Here is a 14,511-nt window from a genome sequence, read left to right as displayed (position 1 = left end):
TGAGCCAATATGCTTTGGAAACTGGGTGTCTAAACCAAAAACAATGAAGTAAAATGCTCCACTTTGGTAGAACGGATAAAGCCCTTCATAGTGGGCTTTCTACAGCCCATTAATCCAAATTAGTCGGGTCAGTAGGTTTTGGCAATCGGGAGGTAATATCGACATCACACTTCATTATAGAATTGTACATCGTCTCATGAATTCCAGCAGCTTCCATTCCGATCAAAGAAGGCTGGTAAAGGACTTCAGGGCATCGGAAACGCTCAGCACCAATAGTAATCACTTGTCCATCGGGCAGTTCATAGTTCTTCTCGACAGAGGAGCCTGTCTCGAGTTCCGAGCAAGGTATGCCAATTTTTCCTTCATATCCCTCACAATTTCCTTCTCAGCACTAGTAGTGAAGGAGTATCCACGTTCAGTGAGAATCTTCACCATGTATTCAGTAGGGTCACGACCAGCAAGGTCGAGACGTAGGATGGCATGAGGTAGTGCATAACCTTCATAGATAGGAACTGTGTGGCTCACACCATCTCCAGAATCCAGGACAATACCTGCAAGACATAAATTCCCAAAAACATGAATCATATTTGTGAGTACAATTCACTATTTGTTTCTCATCTAGACAACAAAATACCAAGTAGGTTCTAGGGAGGTAGGGTGTACACAGATCTTACCCCTACCTTTGTGGGATAGAGATGTTGTTTCCGATTAATATAGGCCACAGAATCTAAACCATTTGCACAATTACAAAAACTGCAATTCATTCACCTATTTTTTTCCCAGTACACTCAGTAAAATTACTTAGTATGCCATATTTAAGGTCTATTAGAATTGGTTCTCAAGAAGTTTGGTCGAAACAGGGTTCAACTGGAATCCAGCCAAAGATTTTCCTCATATTGTCCAACATTTTCCATCGAGAATTCGAATCACTCTACAACACAAGTCAGTAAAAATATTTTCTAAAAGGCATATCTCCTAAATGTCATGTCTTAAGTATAGACACAAACAACCAAATTAAAATTCAAAACAAACAACAACATAACTAGTGAAATCCCACAAGTGAATTCTAGGGACATCTAACCCCTACCTCGTGGAGGTAGAGAGGTTGTTCTTGAAGGACTCTTGATTGAAGTGCAGTAAATCAAAGTAGTTATGAAAAGGAAAAAAAGAAAACATAGTAACTAATAAGGAAAGCATTGCAGGAAAGCCAAATTAAGATTTGAAGCAAAGACAGTATATATATATCTCACCAGTTGTACGTCCACTAGCATACAAAGACAGAACAGCTTGAATAGCAACATACATTGCTGGGGCATTGAATGTTTCAAACATTATCTGAGTCATTTTCTCGCGCTTAGCCTTAGGGTTAAGAGGTGCTTCAGTAATCAGAACAGGATGTTCTTCTGGAGCAACTCGAAGTTCGTTATAGAACGTATGATGCCAAATCTTCTCCATGTCATCCCAGTTATTCACTATGCCATGTTCAATTGGATACTTCAGTGTGAGAATACCACGTTTCGATTGAGCCTCATCACCAACATATGCATCCTTCTGTCCCATTCCTACCATTACTCCAGCATGACGCGGACGACCAACAATGCTAGGAAAAACAGCCCTAGGTGCATCATCTCCAGCAAATCCTGCCTGAAAGAAAAAAAGGATACATAACATCAAATTGTATTCACAAATGAAAAGAAACTGCAGACAATTGGGAAGCAAAATAGTTACCTTAACCATGCCAGTTTCCATTGTCACAAACAAGAGGTTGAATGTCCTCAACGTCAGCCATTTTCTAAAACTTTCAAACAAGTAAAAAGTTATCAACAACTCAAAAACAAGGCTAAGGAAAACATTTTCCAGAAAACGTTTTCCAATTTTTCCATCCCGAACCCCCATTCCACCCTCATTTGTTTTGATAACATTATATATAAATGTTCTTGAGATAATAAGTAAGAAAGTCACTTGTTTTTCAAGAAAATATGTTCTAGGAAACAGAAAGTTAACGTTTCTTCTTGATTGTGATTTTCTACAACAACAAAAAGTGACTTTACGAGATAATAACTATGAAACGTAATGACGATAAATTGATTGACCATACGAGAAATCAACCCTAGACATGTTAACACTACTATGCAAGCTCAATTTGAATTCCAAAACAGTTTTTTTTTGCTATAAATAATCGAAAATCTAATACCATCACAAGAAAATGAACATGTAAAGCAAAAAATATTTATGAAAAGAAGATTAAATCCATCCTCATTTCAATAATTTAATTCAAAGGACATAATCTATATATTCACATTTCCTATATAGTTCATATACATGCTTCTACTACCCCAAAAGGTCATGTAAATTGTGATCAGAGTTACAATTATCTATCATCCTTAACCAGAAAGCTCGAAATAGGAGGAACGTTTTATCCCATAGTGAATTTGTTACAAATTTTGATTAATCGAACTCCAAAACGAATATCAGTCACAAAACAAAAAAAAACAGCTTCTACTATAATTTGATCCAGCAAAATTCTAAAATCAAAGCATCATGACATTTAACATAACACGTAAAATAAAAACATCATTCTCACCTTTGTTGAGCTTTTCTTTCAAAAAAATGTATAAAATATTGTGATTGAGAGAAAATTCTAAAAATCAAAACATAATTTGGGAATTGTTTGGAGATAAATATAAGAGGGAACAGAAACCGAGAGAGACGCGTTGTGTATTGATGATGAGATCCTTTCGCCTTTTTTTTGAACTAATAATGTATTTAATTTCCTTTTCTGAGAAAAAGTATAATAGTATGCGTGAATTGTGTCCTTTGTGAATACCTAGTCATGTCGTCGTCGCCGTCGCTGCCGCCGCCACAATCACCGTTGCCATCTGATTATGGAGGATCCTCAAGCGAATCGGATTGTCCGCCGTCGTTGAAGAAACAAAAGGTGGATGAGGAAGATGGAGAATCCAGCGATTACGAAAGTCTGGATCCTTTATCCCCTCTTTCAGATGAAAGCTGTCCCAACTGGGATATCGAAGAAGCAAATGAAGATTTATATTGCCCTATCGATCCCAATGATAAAAAGGTGGATAAAGCTGTTTGGGATAGGTACTTCCAACAGATCCGTGAGAGTGAGGTATCTTTTCTCTCCATCGGTGGATAACTATTTATGTTTATGGAGAATTTCGGATTTATATCTCTGCTTGTTGCCTTTTCACTGATTGTTTTGTTGCCCGAAACACTTTATTGTGGAAAATACCAAGCTTCTTACCAGAACAGCCATATTTGTTTCTAATTGATTGAGTTTTTGATAGGGATTTGACATTAAAGATTATCCCGGTTCGTGTCCACTGACTACCATATTCCCCATGGTAAACTACTTAAAAGCTCCTGCTCGTGTCGAAAATGAAATGTTGAAGGGTTATGCTGCAAAGGCACTTGAGCAGTACAATAACAAAAATGTAAGCTCTACTCACACTTGCCATTGTTTTTCTTTTTCCTTGTTTTCTCGCTGATAAGGTTCCTCTATATTCATATTTTAGGGCACTAAATATGAGGTCGACCATATTCTCAAGGTTAATGTATGTCCCGGTCGATACTACATATTCTATATTACCCTTTCGGTCAAGAATGGCGAGGCGGGATATTTTCAAGCTAAGGTGGTGCGGGATATAGATCAATCTTTGGATTTTCCAGTCGTTAGGCCAAGGGTAATGATATCTTCCTTCTTGTTTTCTCTTTAAGTTTCTTAACTTTAAATATCTCATATTTCTTTTCTTCTAGCTTTGTGTCTAACTTGGTGATTCAATTTGACATAGGATTCAGTTAAAGATATTAATTTGATTAGATGTCATGTATTTGTGGTCTCCTTACTCTCCCCGCTTTTAAAAGATTAGATAGATGTCTTATAACTTTATTCAAGAGCTCGCTTTCCTATTAGGTAACATTTGAAATCTCCGTGGATTGATAGGAATGTTTTTGTGTTTTCAGATAATTTGTACTATGTTATTAACCTCTTGATTTTCAATAAAACATGGTCCCAAAATGGTTCTGTTAACCTATCACATTATGAATGCTCATTTTTGCTTTGTCATTATTAATTTGTTATGTAACTTTCATGTTGGCAAATCAAATAATTTTTCATTCTTCCTCTGGTTGCAGTTTTTCCACGTGTTGTGCGAGAAAATAAATGTAAATACGATATTTGGTTTGGATTAAGCTTAAGAAAGGAACCTGGAAATTGTTTTGGAAAACCTGATCTACTTCTTGATTGCTCAAAAAATGATTAAGTTTCACCATTTGCAAGTTACTAACTCTCTTGTGTGCTTTTATGTAGGTGAAGGGAGGTTTGGACATATAGTGATGTGAAGTCTGCGCATCCTTTTGGCTTTGTGTTGACTTTTTTTGATTTTGGACAACATTAATAGTAAATTGCCCTCCTTCTTAGTTAGTTTGTCTTTATGGTTTAGTGCAAAGTTGTAGTCTTTTAGTTGCAATTTAGTAGCTTTAGACAGCAGAATGGTGATTCCAACAACAACTCAGGTTGGGTACATCACTTGAGTATAAATATTTTGACCATTCATTGATATATGACTTGACCATTTTCTTGGTGTTGTTGAAATTGTTGCCAAGTTGTTGTCCTTTGGTTGCATGTCAGTGGCTTTCGATCATTCACTTATAGCTGGTTCTTGACCCTTTTGAGCCTTTTCTTGTTATTGTGAAAACTGCTGCAAAGTTCTAGTCTTTTAGTTGCAATTCAGTATTTCTTTTTAACCATTCATTGATATATAGCTCAACCATTTTTTTGATGGTGTTGAAATTGTTGCCAAATTGTTGTCCTTTAGCTGCAGATCAGTAGCTTTCGACCATTCTCTAGTAATCGGCCCAACCCTTATCTTTGTTATAGTGAAAACTGCTGAGATTATAGTCTTTCAGTTGCAATGCAGTAGCTTTAGACTCGTTGTTTGATATTTGGTTGACCCTTTTTAATTCTATTGTTGAGGCTGTTGCCAAATTTTGTTTTTTTAGTTTCTGTAGTTAAGAGCTGAGAAAGCTAAATTTATCCTTTAGTCTAAGCAACAGATGGTGGTGATAAACTGTTAGAAAGCTTATGTAAGCATGCTTTGAAAGGTGCAAGGTTTACCATTTACTACATGGATTATAGTGCAGGTCATGGTTATATAGGCCAATCCAGTATTTAGAGTCGGTGGATGCACCTAGTGGTAGAGAAAAGATTTTCACATCTACATGAAAAAAATTAACCTTGTATAAGGTTCGGATGAATCAGATAGTTGGTTCATGATATGCTGGATCTACCGCTAATTTGGAAGGAGTATTTGGAAATTTGTACTATAGGGGAAGTGTGTTGTACTAGCATTACTATATGCTTCATAATTGGAATCTGTATAACGCGGATGTGGTTGTCATTTGTTTAAATTTAACCACAGGCTGATGTAAAAAAGACAAAGCGTTTGCTGTTTACAAGCACTCAATGCTTTAGGGAGATGTGTACTGGTTTTAGAGACCCGAAAAAGAAGAAGAAATTTATAGGACTACGTATCAATTTCTTCAGAAACTACTTGGGACTGTGTTGACTAAATCTATTTCATGACTCTTACACCCCATATTCTAGGAAGAGTCAGCTGCTTAATCCAATCTTGGTTTTGCTTGGTAGCATCCCTCATTCCTTGAGAATGAATCTGTCTGAGGATCGAGTCCAGTTGGGCACGATGGAAGTTTGGAGGTTTTAGAAAGTAGTGTGCTTAGGCTTCAAAACGATGACTCCAATGATAGATAAATTAGATGTGAAACTTGATTAAGTAGGGTAGCAATTAGAGAAAAAGGAGGAGAAAAGATCTCCTTTGAAATTCTTGGAAGCTCAAGCAACTGTTTTATATATACTGAAACTTAGAAAATATCAACCATACATACATGTAGTATATTCTCACACTGCATCTTTACATCAACTGTACAAGTCCAAGTTACTCAAAGGGACATACAAGACTCAAAGCTTCTGTCTGTTACATTTGCATGATGTACATCTTTCATTCTATACCAAAAGTTTTAACTATCAATTGTTGTCCTTTGTTTGTAACATTATCTGTTGATCCTTTCTAGCCATATATGCATACTCTAATTGTCCAAAAAAAGGTTTCATCTTTTGTCCTTATTAGCTTAGCACTGCCTCCTTAAAGGTCCTAGGCGTAGCCCATTGTACCCCAAACAAGTTGAGCAGCATACACTAGACTGCTAGACTTGTTTGAAATGCAAGATGGTGAATGGTGACTGTGGGACTTTTTCTAGAGTGTTTTTCTGTTCCAAGGACATTTTTTGTTTGAAATACAATTTATAGCAAGAGTTAACTGTCCTGTTTGAGATTTACACCATAGCTTATCTGTTTCCATCGATAAGCTTGGTGGTATATATATTCTTCGACAGATATGTATACTGACCCATCCATCAAGTACATCTACTATGTTCAATGTTGCCTATTAGGACAAATGGCTATTATATGTTGATGATTAGCGGTAGTAAATTTCTTCTACTGGGTAGAGATACACACACACACCCACACATTCCCAAAGGAGTATATTGATATACCGGTGTTTCCTGCTCATAAATTTTACTCGTTTTGAACTGGTCTCACTGCAGTTTGGCTTCTATGTACCCCACAACCATGACGTGAGAAAGTGGAGAACGAATTCCTGCAGGTACACAAGTCGGATCTCTTCCTCATTTGTGAATCCAAGCAAGTCAGAAGACGAGCGTAGCATGTGTACAATTTCTATTTTCAAACTAGACCACATGTCATGCTTTTTAGTCGATGTAGCCCTGAATCATAATTAACACCCGAAAAGATCAAGAAACGAATTAAGGAAAAGCTACCAAAACCAACGACGAAGCAACTAATCATACGAAATAGTACGTACAGCCCAAGAGGAGTGGTGATCATGGGATCAAAAACATTGTTGTAAGTCTCGCTTTTATTAATCATTATTATTCTTATATCTTATATTGATTACTTAATTTTAACGCTGTTGTTGGGCATTCGCCTGTAATGGAGCAATAACGACAGTGGATGCCATTAAAAGAAAAAGAGAGGTTATTCCACTATCAAAACAACAGTTATTGGATTGCATGTTTAAGCATTTGCTGTTTACGAGCACTAAGTGCTTTAGGGAGATGTGTACTGGTTTTAGAGACCCGAAAAAGAAGAAGAAATTAATAGGACTACGTATCAATTTCTTCAGAAACTACTCGGGACTGTGTTGACTAAATCTATTTCATGACTCTTGCACCCCATATTCTAGGAAGAGTCAGCTGCTAAATCCAATCTTTGTTTTGCTTGGTAGCATCCCTCATTCCTTGAGAATGAATCTGTCTGAGGATCGAGTTGAGTCGGGCACGATGGAAGTTTGGAGGTTTTAGGAAGTAGTGTGCTTAGGCTTCAAAACGATGACTCCAATGATAGATAAATTAGATGTGAAACTTGATTAAGTAGGGTAGCAATTAGAGAAAAAGGAGGATGAGGGGAAAATAAAGAGGAGAAAAGATCTCCTTTGAAATTCTTGGAAGCTCAAGCAACTGTTTTATATAGACTGGAACTTAGAAAATATCAACCATACATACATGTCGTATATTCTCACACTGCATCTTTACATCAACTGTACAAGTCTAAGTTACCCAAATGGACATACAAGACTCAAAGCTTCTGCCTGTTACATTTGCATGATGTACATCTTTCATTCTATACCAAAAGTTTTAACTATCAATTGTTGTCCTTTGTTTGTAACATTATCTGTTGATCCTTTCTAGCCATATATGCATACTCCAATTGTCCAAAAAAAGGTTTCATCTTTTGTCCTTGTTAGCTTAGCACTGCCTCCTTCAAGGTCCTAGGCGTAGCCCATTGTACCCCAAACAAGTTGAGCAGCATGCACTAGACTGCTAGACTTGTTTGAAATGCAAGATGGTGAATGGTGACTGGGGGACTTTTTCTAGAGTGCTTTTCTATTTCAAGGACACTTTTTCTCATTGTCCATTGGCTGTTCAACAATTTATAGTAAGTGTTAACTGTCTTGTTTTTGATTTCCACCATAGCTTATCTGTTTCCATCGATAAACTTTTCTCCAACTTTGGTCCAAATTGAAAAAGAAAATATGTTTTCATCCATATACTATTGATGTTTCCTCTGTTTTGAGTAGCCTCTTTCCCTGATTATAATATGTACTCCCAGCAGTTGATTATATAGGACAACAGTTTTTCAACCGAGCCTAAAGCCTGCATCTGAAGGGCTTGCATTGTGCTTAGACTACTCAGTCTTGGCACTCCCGAAACCAATTCCAGTGGTGGAGTTTCTGGAGTTGTTTTAGGGTGCCTAGCTCGTCGGAGTCCTTTTATGTTGTTCATTCCAGGTTGTCATTATTCGTGTTATTTGCCTAGAATATTATTTTTGTGTGCTAATTTTCCCAACAAATGATGCTCAAAATCAGATGGAAACTGATAGCAAAGTTTAGGAGAAAAGATAGAGTTATGGTGAAGTGAAATGGAGTTTGTTCCTTCTAAACTATCAATTTTTTACGAGTTTCATATCGTCCCAGACAGAATGAATTTTACAGTAGCCTTTTCCTAACAAAGAGGATCATAAAACTGGAAGGTAAAATCTGAAAAATGTAGTGAAGTTCCAGAAAGGATAGTGTAAAGTTTAGGGATTGGAACATGATTGCTGATTTTGTTTAGTATCTCGCTTGGTATTTGTTATCTTATTATCTATTTCGTGGCCTAATTAAATTTGAATATGCATAATGACGTCTGTATGGTTTTTTGTAAGCGGAATCGATATTTAAAAATAAATAATTTAATTTTAAAAAACTATTTAAAGCCTATTAATAAAACTTCAATCAAATAAACTATTACAACTCTCCTTAAGTTTAGGTTTATAACTTATTATTGTGTCCAATTCTTTTATCCTAATTAATTTGACTCACAATTGGAGGTCCGAGGTTCGAATCTCAACAACATTACGCTTGCTGAGCCACTAAGGGAACCGAGGAGGCTCATTTGTTCGAGAAGTGTCATTTCTCAACGTCTTCCAATAGGCATGAACCACCGTAGGTTAGCTTTTCTATAAGTTGAATTTGCAGTTCTCTTTTATATCAAATATTTTTATACCATTTTCCTTATTTATAGTTTTCTCGATTTTTCATTTGTTTATCGAATTAAGGTCATTAAAGATTCTGAGGTATGATTAGATTATTATCACGCACTTGCATCAAAGCTTCAAACTGAAAATCGAGGTTTTGACTTTTGAGTCATGCTGGGAGGTAATTATGAACCATTGTTTCTGCCTGAAGCCCACAACCAAAACAACTGAGAGGTAGAGGTTTTTTGCCACTAAATCCAATCAACAAACTACTGAGAGGTAGAGGTCTTTTGCCACTAAATCCAATCAATCTTAGTTTCTTTTAATCACTTTAAAAGTGAGGGCAGGGGCAGAGATAATTTTTTTTGATTAAGTTCGGGTCAATGATTCGAGACTTTATCATAGACCTCAATTCACTACTAAAAATAGTCAAAAAAACGTCAGAAAAAACAGCGACGGATTGCGTCGCTAAAAAAAACAACGGAATTTGAGACGCTGTCCGTCGCCTTTTTTTTAATTTTATTATTTTTTAATTTTTTTAATAAAAAGCAACGGACAGTGACTATTTGTCCGTCGCATTTTTTGATGGATTTTCGTGCCATATATAAATATATTTAAAAATTAATTATAAAATAAAAATAATGACGAAGTACGTCGCTTTTAATTAAAAATAATTTAATATTATTTAAAAATTGTGTCTCCGTCCGTCGTTTTTTATTATATTTTATTTATTAATTTTTTTAAAATAAGCGACGGACAACGTCTCCCAGTCTGTCGCTTTTTTGGTCAAAATGACGGTCAACTACTAAAAAAAAGGACAGACAGGGCGACACTGTTTTTCGCTCTTTCTGAAATATTTGAATCCAGTCCCAAATTTTTCTGTTTTTCTCTGATATCTCTCTCTCTAAAACCCTCCCCCTTCTCTCTAAAAATTTCAACCCCCGCCCCCTTCGCCGCCATTCACCGCCGCCATTTCCTCCCCCGTCGCCGTTATTGCAGCGGCCACTTCCCTCCGTCAGCCTTCTCTCTCCATATTGTTAATTTTATTTTTTTTTAGTCGAAATTTTCCTCATTATATAAAGCAGAAAGAAAGAACAAGTACAAGGAGGGGGACATGAAAAGCCTTACCTCCAAAAATAAGATGGATGAGAAGCCGGCTTTAAGGTCGGCATACTTATCCGTGATACAAAGGTGCTATCTATGTACTAGAAAAGCGGTAAATCTATGAGAGGACTCCTCTCGGTACAATGCAACTAAGAAGAGAAAGAATAACTGAGGGAGGATCGATTTTCCCTAAATCCAAGATCAGCCTCACAATTCCAACACAAGGCTCAAGGTCAGTACAACTAAACCAGGAGACACACAACGGTGACCAAAATTGAAAACTAGTTTCATTTTTGATAGCCATTGAGTGCGGCTACAAGCATTGGGTGTTGTGTTGCTGGTCTGGATTTTTGTTGATTGCATCATGCATATGTATGAAGGGTTGTTGCATCTCTGTGGATGGATATGGTATGTTGGAGTTTGCACAGTTGGAAAGGCTTATCTCCTTCCAAGTTGTTGTGACTGTCTTCTCCACAGCTGTATGTTGGTCTGTGAAACTGCTGCTATAATGAATCCTATGGAAGTGATGTTGCAACTCCAACACTAGGTTCCATTTTGCAGGATACCTGCACAAAGAGACAGACAGCAGGAACCTAAGAATTCTTGATGGCTGCTGGATGGATTTCCTGGTGTTGGATGCTATGTTGCAGGAGCTTCCAAATCTGATATATGTTGAGAGATTGTTGTTTTTGTTGTGTAGAGTGTTGGAAATTGTTGTTGTTGTTGTGTGATGGAATTTGTATGTTGAATCTGCATGTTTTTGAGGGCTGCTGACTGCTTCTGGCATCTGCTGCTGCTGTTGAGCTGCTGCTGCCACTCCATTCACAAGGGAGGTTTGGGTAGCTATAAGGATGAAAAAGGCCTCCACTTGCTGCTGCAACAGTGCTGCACAGCAGAAACAATGGAAGGTGAAAGCAGCTGCAGTGTGCATGTTCTTCCTTCCAGGTTGCAAGTTGTGCTGTATGTTGAGGTGTTTTGGAGTTGTAAGTTGCTTGTTGATGAGTACTGTTGACTGTTGCTGTGATTGTGTGTTGCTTCTGACAACTGCTGCTGCAGTAGAGTTTGCTGCTTCTGTTGTACTGAAGAATCTTTGCTGCAGATGTTGTTGGTGTAGTTGTTGGTCCACATTGGAGGAGCTTCAAGGTCTAATGCTGCAATTCCACTACAAGACTCCAAGTTGTTGTACTCCAGCATCCCAGATATCCCATGTTGTTGCTGAGGTTCTGTATCCATCACAGCTATCTTGTTGGTTTCTTGATTATGTGTTTGTAGTGCACGAGGTCCAAGAGTAACTTCAACGTCAGTGTTGCAGCTCCTCAGTGTACCTGCACAAGCAAATAAACAAACAAGGGCCTCCAATAGTGCTGTAACTTGCAGTGAATCCAGCCTGTTGCCTCTCTGTATTGTAGTTGCTGCTGACAAGGTAACAAACCAAGCAGCCCATTGTTGAATCCAGAGTTGTATTGCTGTGCCTCTTTGAATGGAGTTCCTGTCAACTGTTGCTACTCCTGTTGTTGCTGCTGTAGCCCATCTGTTGCAAGTATGTCTGCACAAGTAAAAGAACAAGAGGAAAAGTACCTCCAAGACTTCTACACAGCAGAAACTGTGCTGTAGTTCTGAAGGTCCATTGTGGACTTGTAGTTTCTCCTTGTGTGCTGCATGTTGCTGGAGTTGTTGAGTGTTGTGGCTTGTAAGCATGTCCCCAACTTTTACGTGCTTTAATGTATCTCCAGCCACCTGCAAATGCATAGAAACAAGCCAACAAGACCAAAAACAACTAGACACAAACCTTAAGTCGGCTAACTTTTTCAAGGTCGCTCGACTAACGTCTCCAATTATCCGTTTGAGCTGAAACTTCTTGGGCTTTGCAATTACTATATTTTCTGTAGTCCTACAACATTTGGAGGCCTGGAAACTCCAAATTGCAAATTGCTCCCTCATTAGGCTTAAGTCGGCTAACTTTTTCAAGGTCGCTCGACTAACGTCTCCAATTATCCGTTTTAGTTGAAACTTATTGGACTCTTCAAATACAATATTTGCTGTAATCCTGCAACTTTTGGAGGCCTTTTTCACAATCTGGAAGCTCCAATTTGTGAAATGCTCCATCTTGAGACTTAAGTCGGCTAACTTTTTCAAGGTCGCTCGACTAACGTCTCCAATTATCCTTTTGAGCTGAAACTTCTTGGGCTCTGCAGGAGTTATATTTGCTGCAATCTTGCACAATTTGGAGTCATTTTGGTGTAGCATGGTGTATTTGTTGAAGGTTGCTGGTTGCTTCTGGTCTCTGTTGCTGTTGCTGATTGGCTATTGCTGTTGATCAGTTGCAGTCACTGTTGCTGCTGTATTGTGGTATATGCAAGTGATGTTGTTGAGATGCTGGTGCAGGAACTCCAAACTCAGCTGCTGCAACTCCAATCCAAGGCTCAAAGTATTATGATACCTGCACAAAGAGGCACCCAACAGGAAACAAAATTGGAACTTAAGCTTCATTTTTTATGGCTGTTGAGTGTGGATCCATGTGTTGGATGTTGGGTTGCTGGTCTGGATTGGTGTTGCTGTATGCTCCTGTGTGTTGTGGTAGTTGGAAGTTCTTGTTCTTTGAGGGTGCAGCTGTGTAAAGTACCTGCACCAGGCAAACAAACAAGAAGACACCACTACTCTAGCTCTTACTTCTAGATGTATGTTAGTAGTGCTACTGAAGCAGTAAACAAGGGAGACTCTCCATATTGTTAATAAGGTTAGTTAGTTAGGGTTTTAATTTAGAAAAAAATAATTTGTTGATTTGTTAGTTAATTTATTTCATTTAATTTGTTTAATTTATGTTATTAACATAGTTAATTTGTATATGTGATTTTGAATTGGTGAATGTTAGAAATTAGATTTTAGGTCTTTTCTTTGAGTTGGATTTTTTTTTTGAAGTAAATTGTGAATTGAATATTTTTTAAGTTGGAATTAAAGTGTTCTTGATGTTCAAATGTTATGTTAAGTTGGCTAGTTCTTGAAGTTAGAATGTGAATGCAAAATTTTAGGGCTTTAGGTTGAATTGTAGCTTTTTAAAATTAGATTGTGAATTGGGTATTGTGTTAGTTGGACTTGAAGTATTTTTGAAGATAAAATTACGGTTAGAACATGAAGTAATTAGAAATTAGAATTTAGGATTTTTTATGTTTGGAAGATATTCAAGTTATGAACTTGGACTTTAGAATTTTTGAACTTAGAATTTTTTTTTGATTTGTATAAATTGTGAACTTTAGACTTTGGAACTTTAATTATAATTTCAACTTAATTATTAGTTGAGTTAATTATAAGTTGAACTTAATTATTGTATGAATTAATTAATTATAAATTGAATTAATCATAACTTGAACTTAATTATTATATGAATTAATTAATAATAAATTGAATTAATCCTAACTTGAACTTAATTATTATATGAATTAATTAATTACAAATTGAATTAATCATAACTTGAACTTAATTATTATATGAATTAATTAATTATAAATTAAATTAATTAGAATTTGTAGTCTCGATGAATTGTAGTCATTATGAACTAATTAATTAAGCTTGAATATATGTAATTTTGTAGATGGATCATCGTTTGTGGATGTATAACATGCATTATGAAGTTGGTGGTGGTTTGAAACTTGAATTTATTGACGGTGTAAGAAGTTTTATCGATCATGCCATGACACTTGATGTTTTTAAGGAAAATGGATTGGTTAGGTGTCTTTGTCATGAATGTAGGTGCTTGAAATTTTTTAATCCAGATATAGTTATGGCTCATTTGTATGGTAATGGATTTAAGCGTAGATATTTTGTATGGGTTGATCATGGAGAAATAAATGGATTGAATAATATATTTTATAATCTCCTGCCCATGAATGAATATAATATGTTTGCACCACATGGTCAAATTAGGGTGGAACATGATAGGGTTCTACATGATAGAGTTCAACATTATACATTTCAACATGATAGAGTTCATGAAATGATTATCTGTTGATCCTTTCTAGCCATATATGCATACTCCAATTGTCCAAAAAAAGGTTTCATCTTTTGTCTTTGTTAGCTTAGCACTGCCTCCTTCAAGGTCCTAGGCGTAACCCATTGTACCCCCAACAAGTTGAGCAGCATGCACTAGACTGCTAGACTTGTTTGAAATGCAAGATGGTGAATGGTGACTGGGGGACTTTTTCTAGAGTGTTTTTCTGTTTCAAGGACACTTTTTCTCATTTAGTACAAACACATCATGGACAAATAAAAAGGAA

The 14,511-nt window shown here is 36.7% G+C and overlaps 1 protein-coding gene and 1 pseudogene across 6 annotated transcripts; one reads left to right on the top strand and one right to left on the bottom strand.

Moving 5' to 3' along the window:
* LOC129882247 (actin-85C-like) lies at positions 1 to 1,689 on the bottom strand (annotated as a pseudogene).
* Positions 200 to 13,138, top strand: LOC129882241 (uncharacterized). 6 transcript variants are annotated; one of them, XR_008765733.1, is made up of 8 exons: positions 200 to 345; positions 2,832 to 3,130; positions 3,309 to 3,455; positions 3,537 to 3,704; positions 4,331 to 4,420; positions 6,646 to 6,964; positions 8,990 to 11,223; positions 11,340 to 13,138. XR_008765733.1 is itself a non-coding variant. In XM_055956443.1 (5 exons), exons 2-5 carry the CDS (start codon positions 2,834 to 2,836, stop codon positions 4,352 to 4,354), a joined length of 636 nt encoding a protein of 211 aa, XP_055812418.1. In that variant the 5' UTR covers positions 200 to 345; positions 2,832 to 2,833; the 3' UTR covers positions 4,355 to 6,639. The 6 variants fall into 6 exon arrangements, 1 of the variants encoding a protein (XP_055812418.1); XR_008765734.1 differs by having other exon boundaries at positions 8,990 to 9,108; positions 10,802 to 13,137; XR_008765731.1 differs by having other exon boundaries at positions 8,990 to 13,138.
* Positions 13,139 to 14,511: the final 1,373 nt, after the last annotated feature.

Source organism: Solanum dulcamara, chromosome 3 (genome assembly GCF_947179165.1).
Source record: "Solanum dulcamara chromosome 3, daSolDulc1.2, whole genome shotgun sequence".
Taxonomy (NCBI): Eukaryota; Viridiplantae; Streptophyta; class Magnoliopsida; order Solanales; family Solanaceae; genus Solanum; species Solanum dulcamara.
Note: the sequence above shows the minus strand (reverse complement) of the source record. Positions and strands in the feature narration are given on the sequence as shown.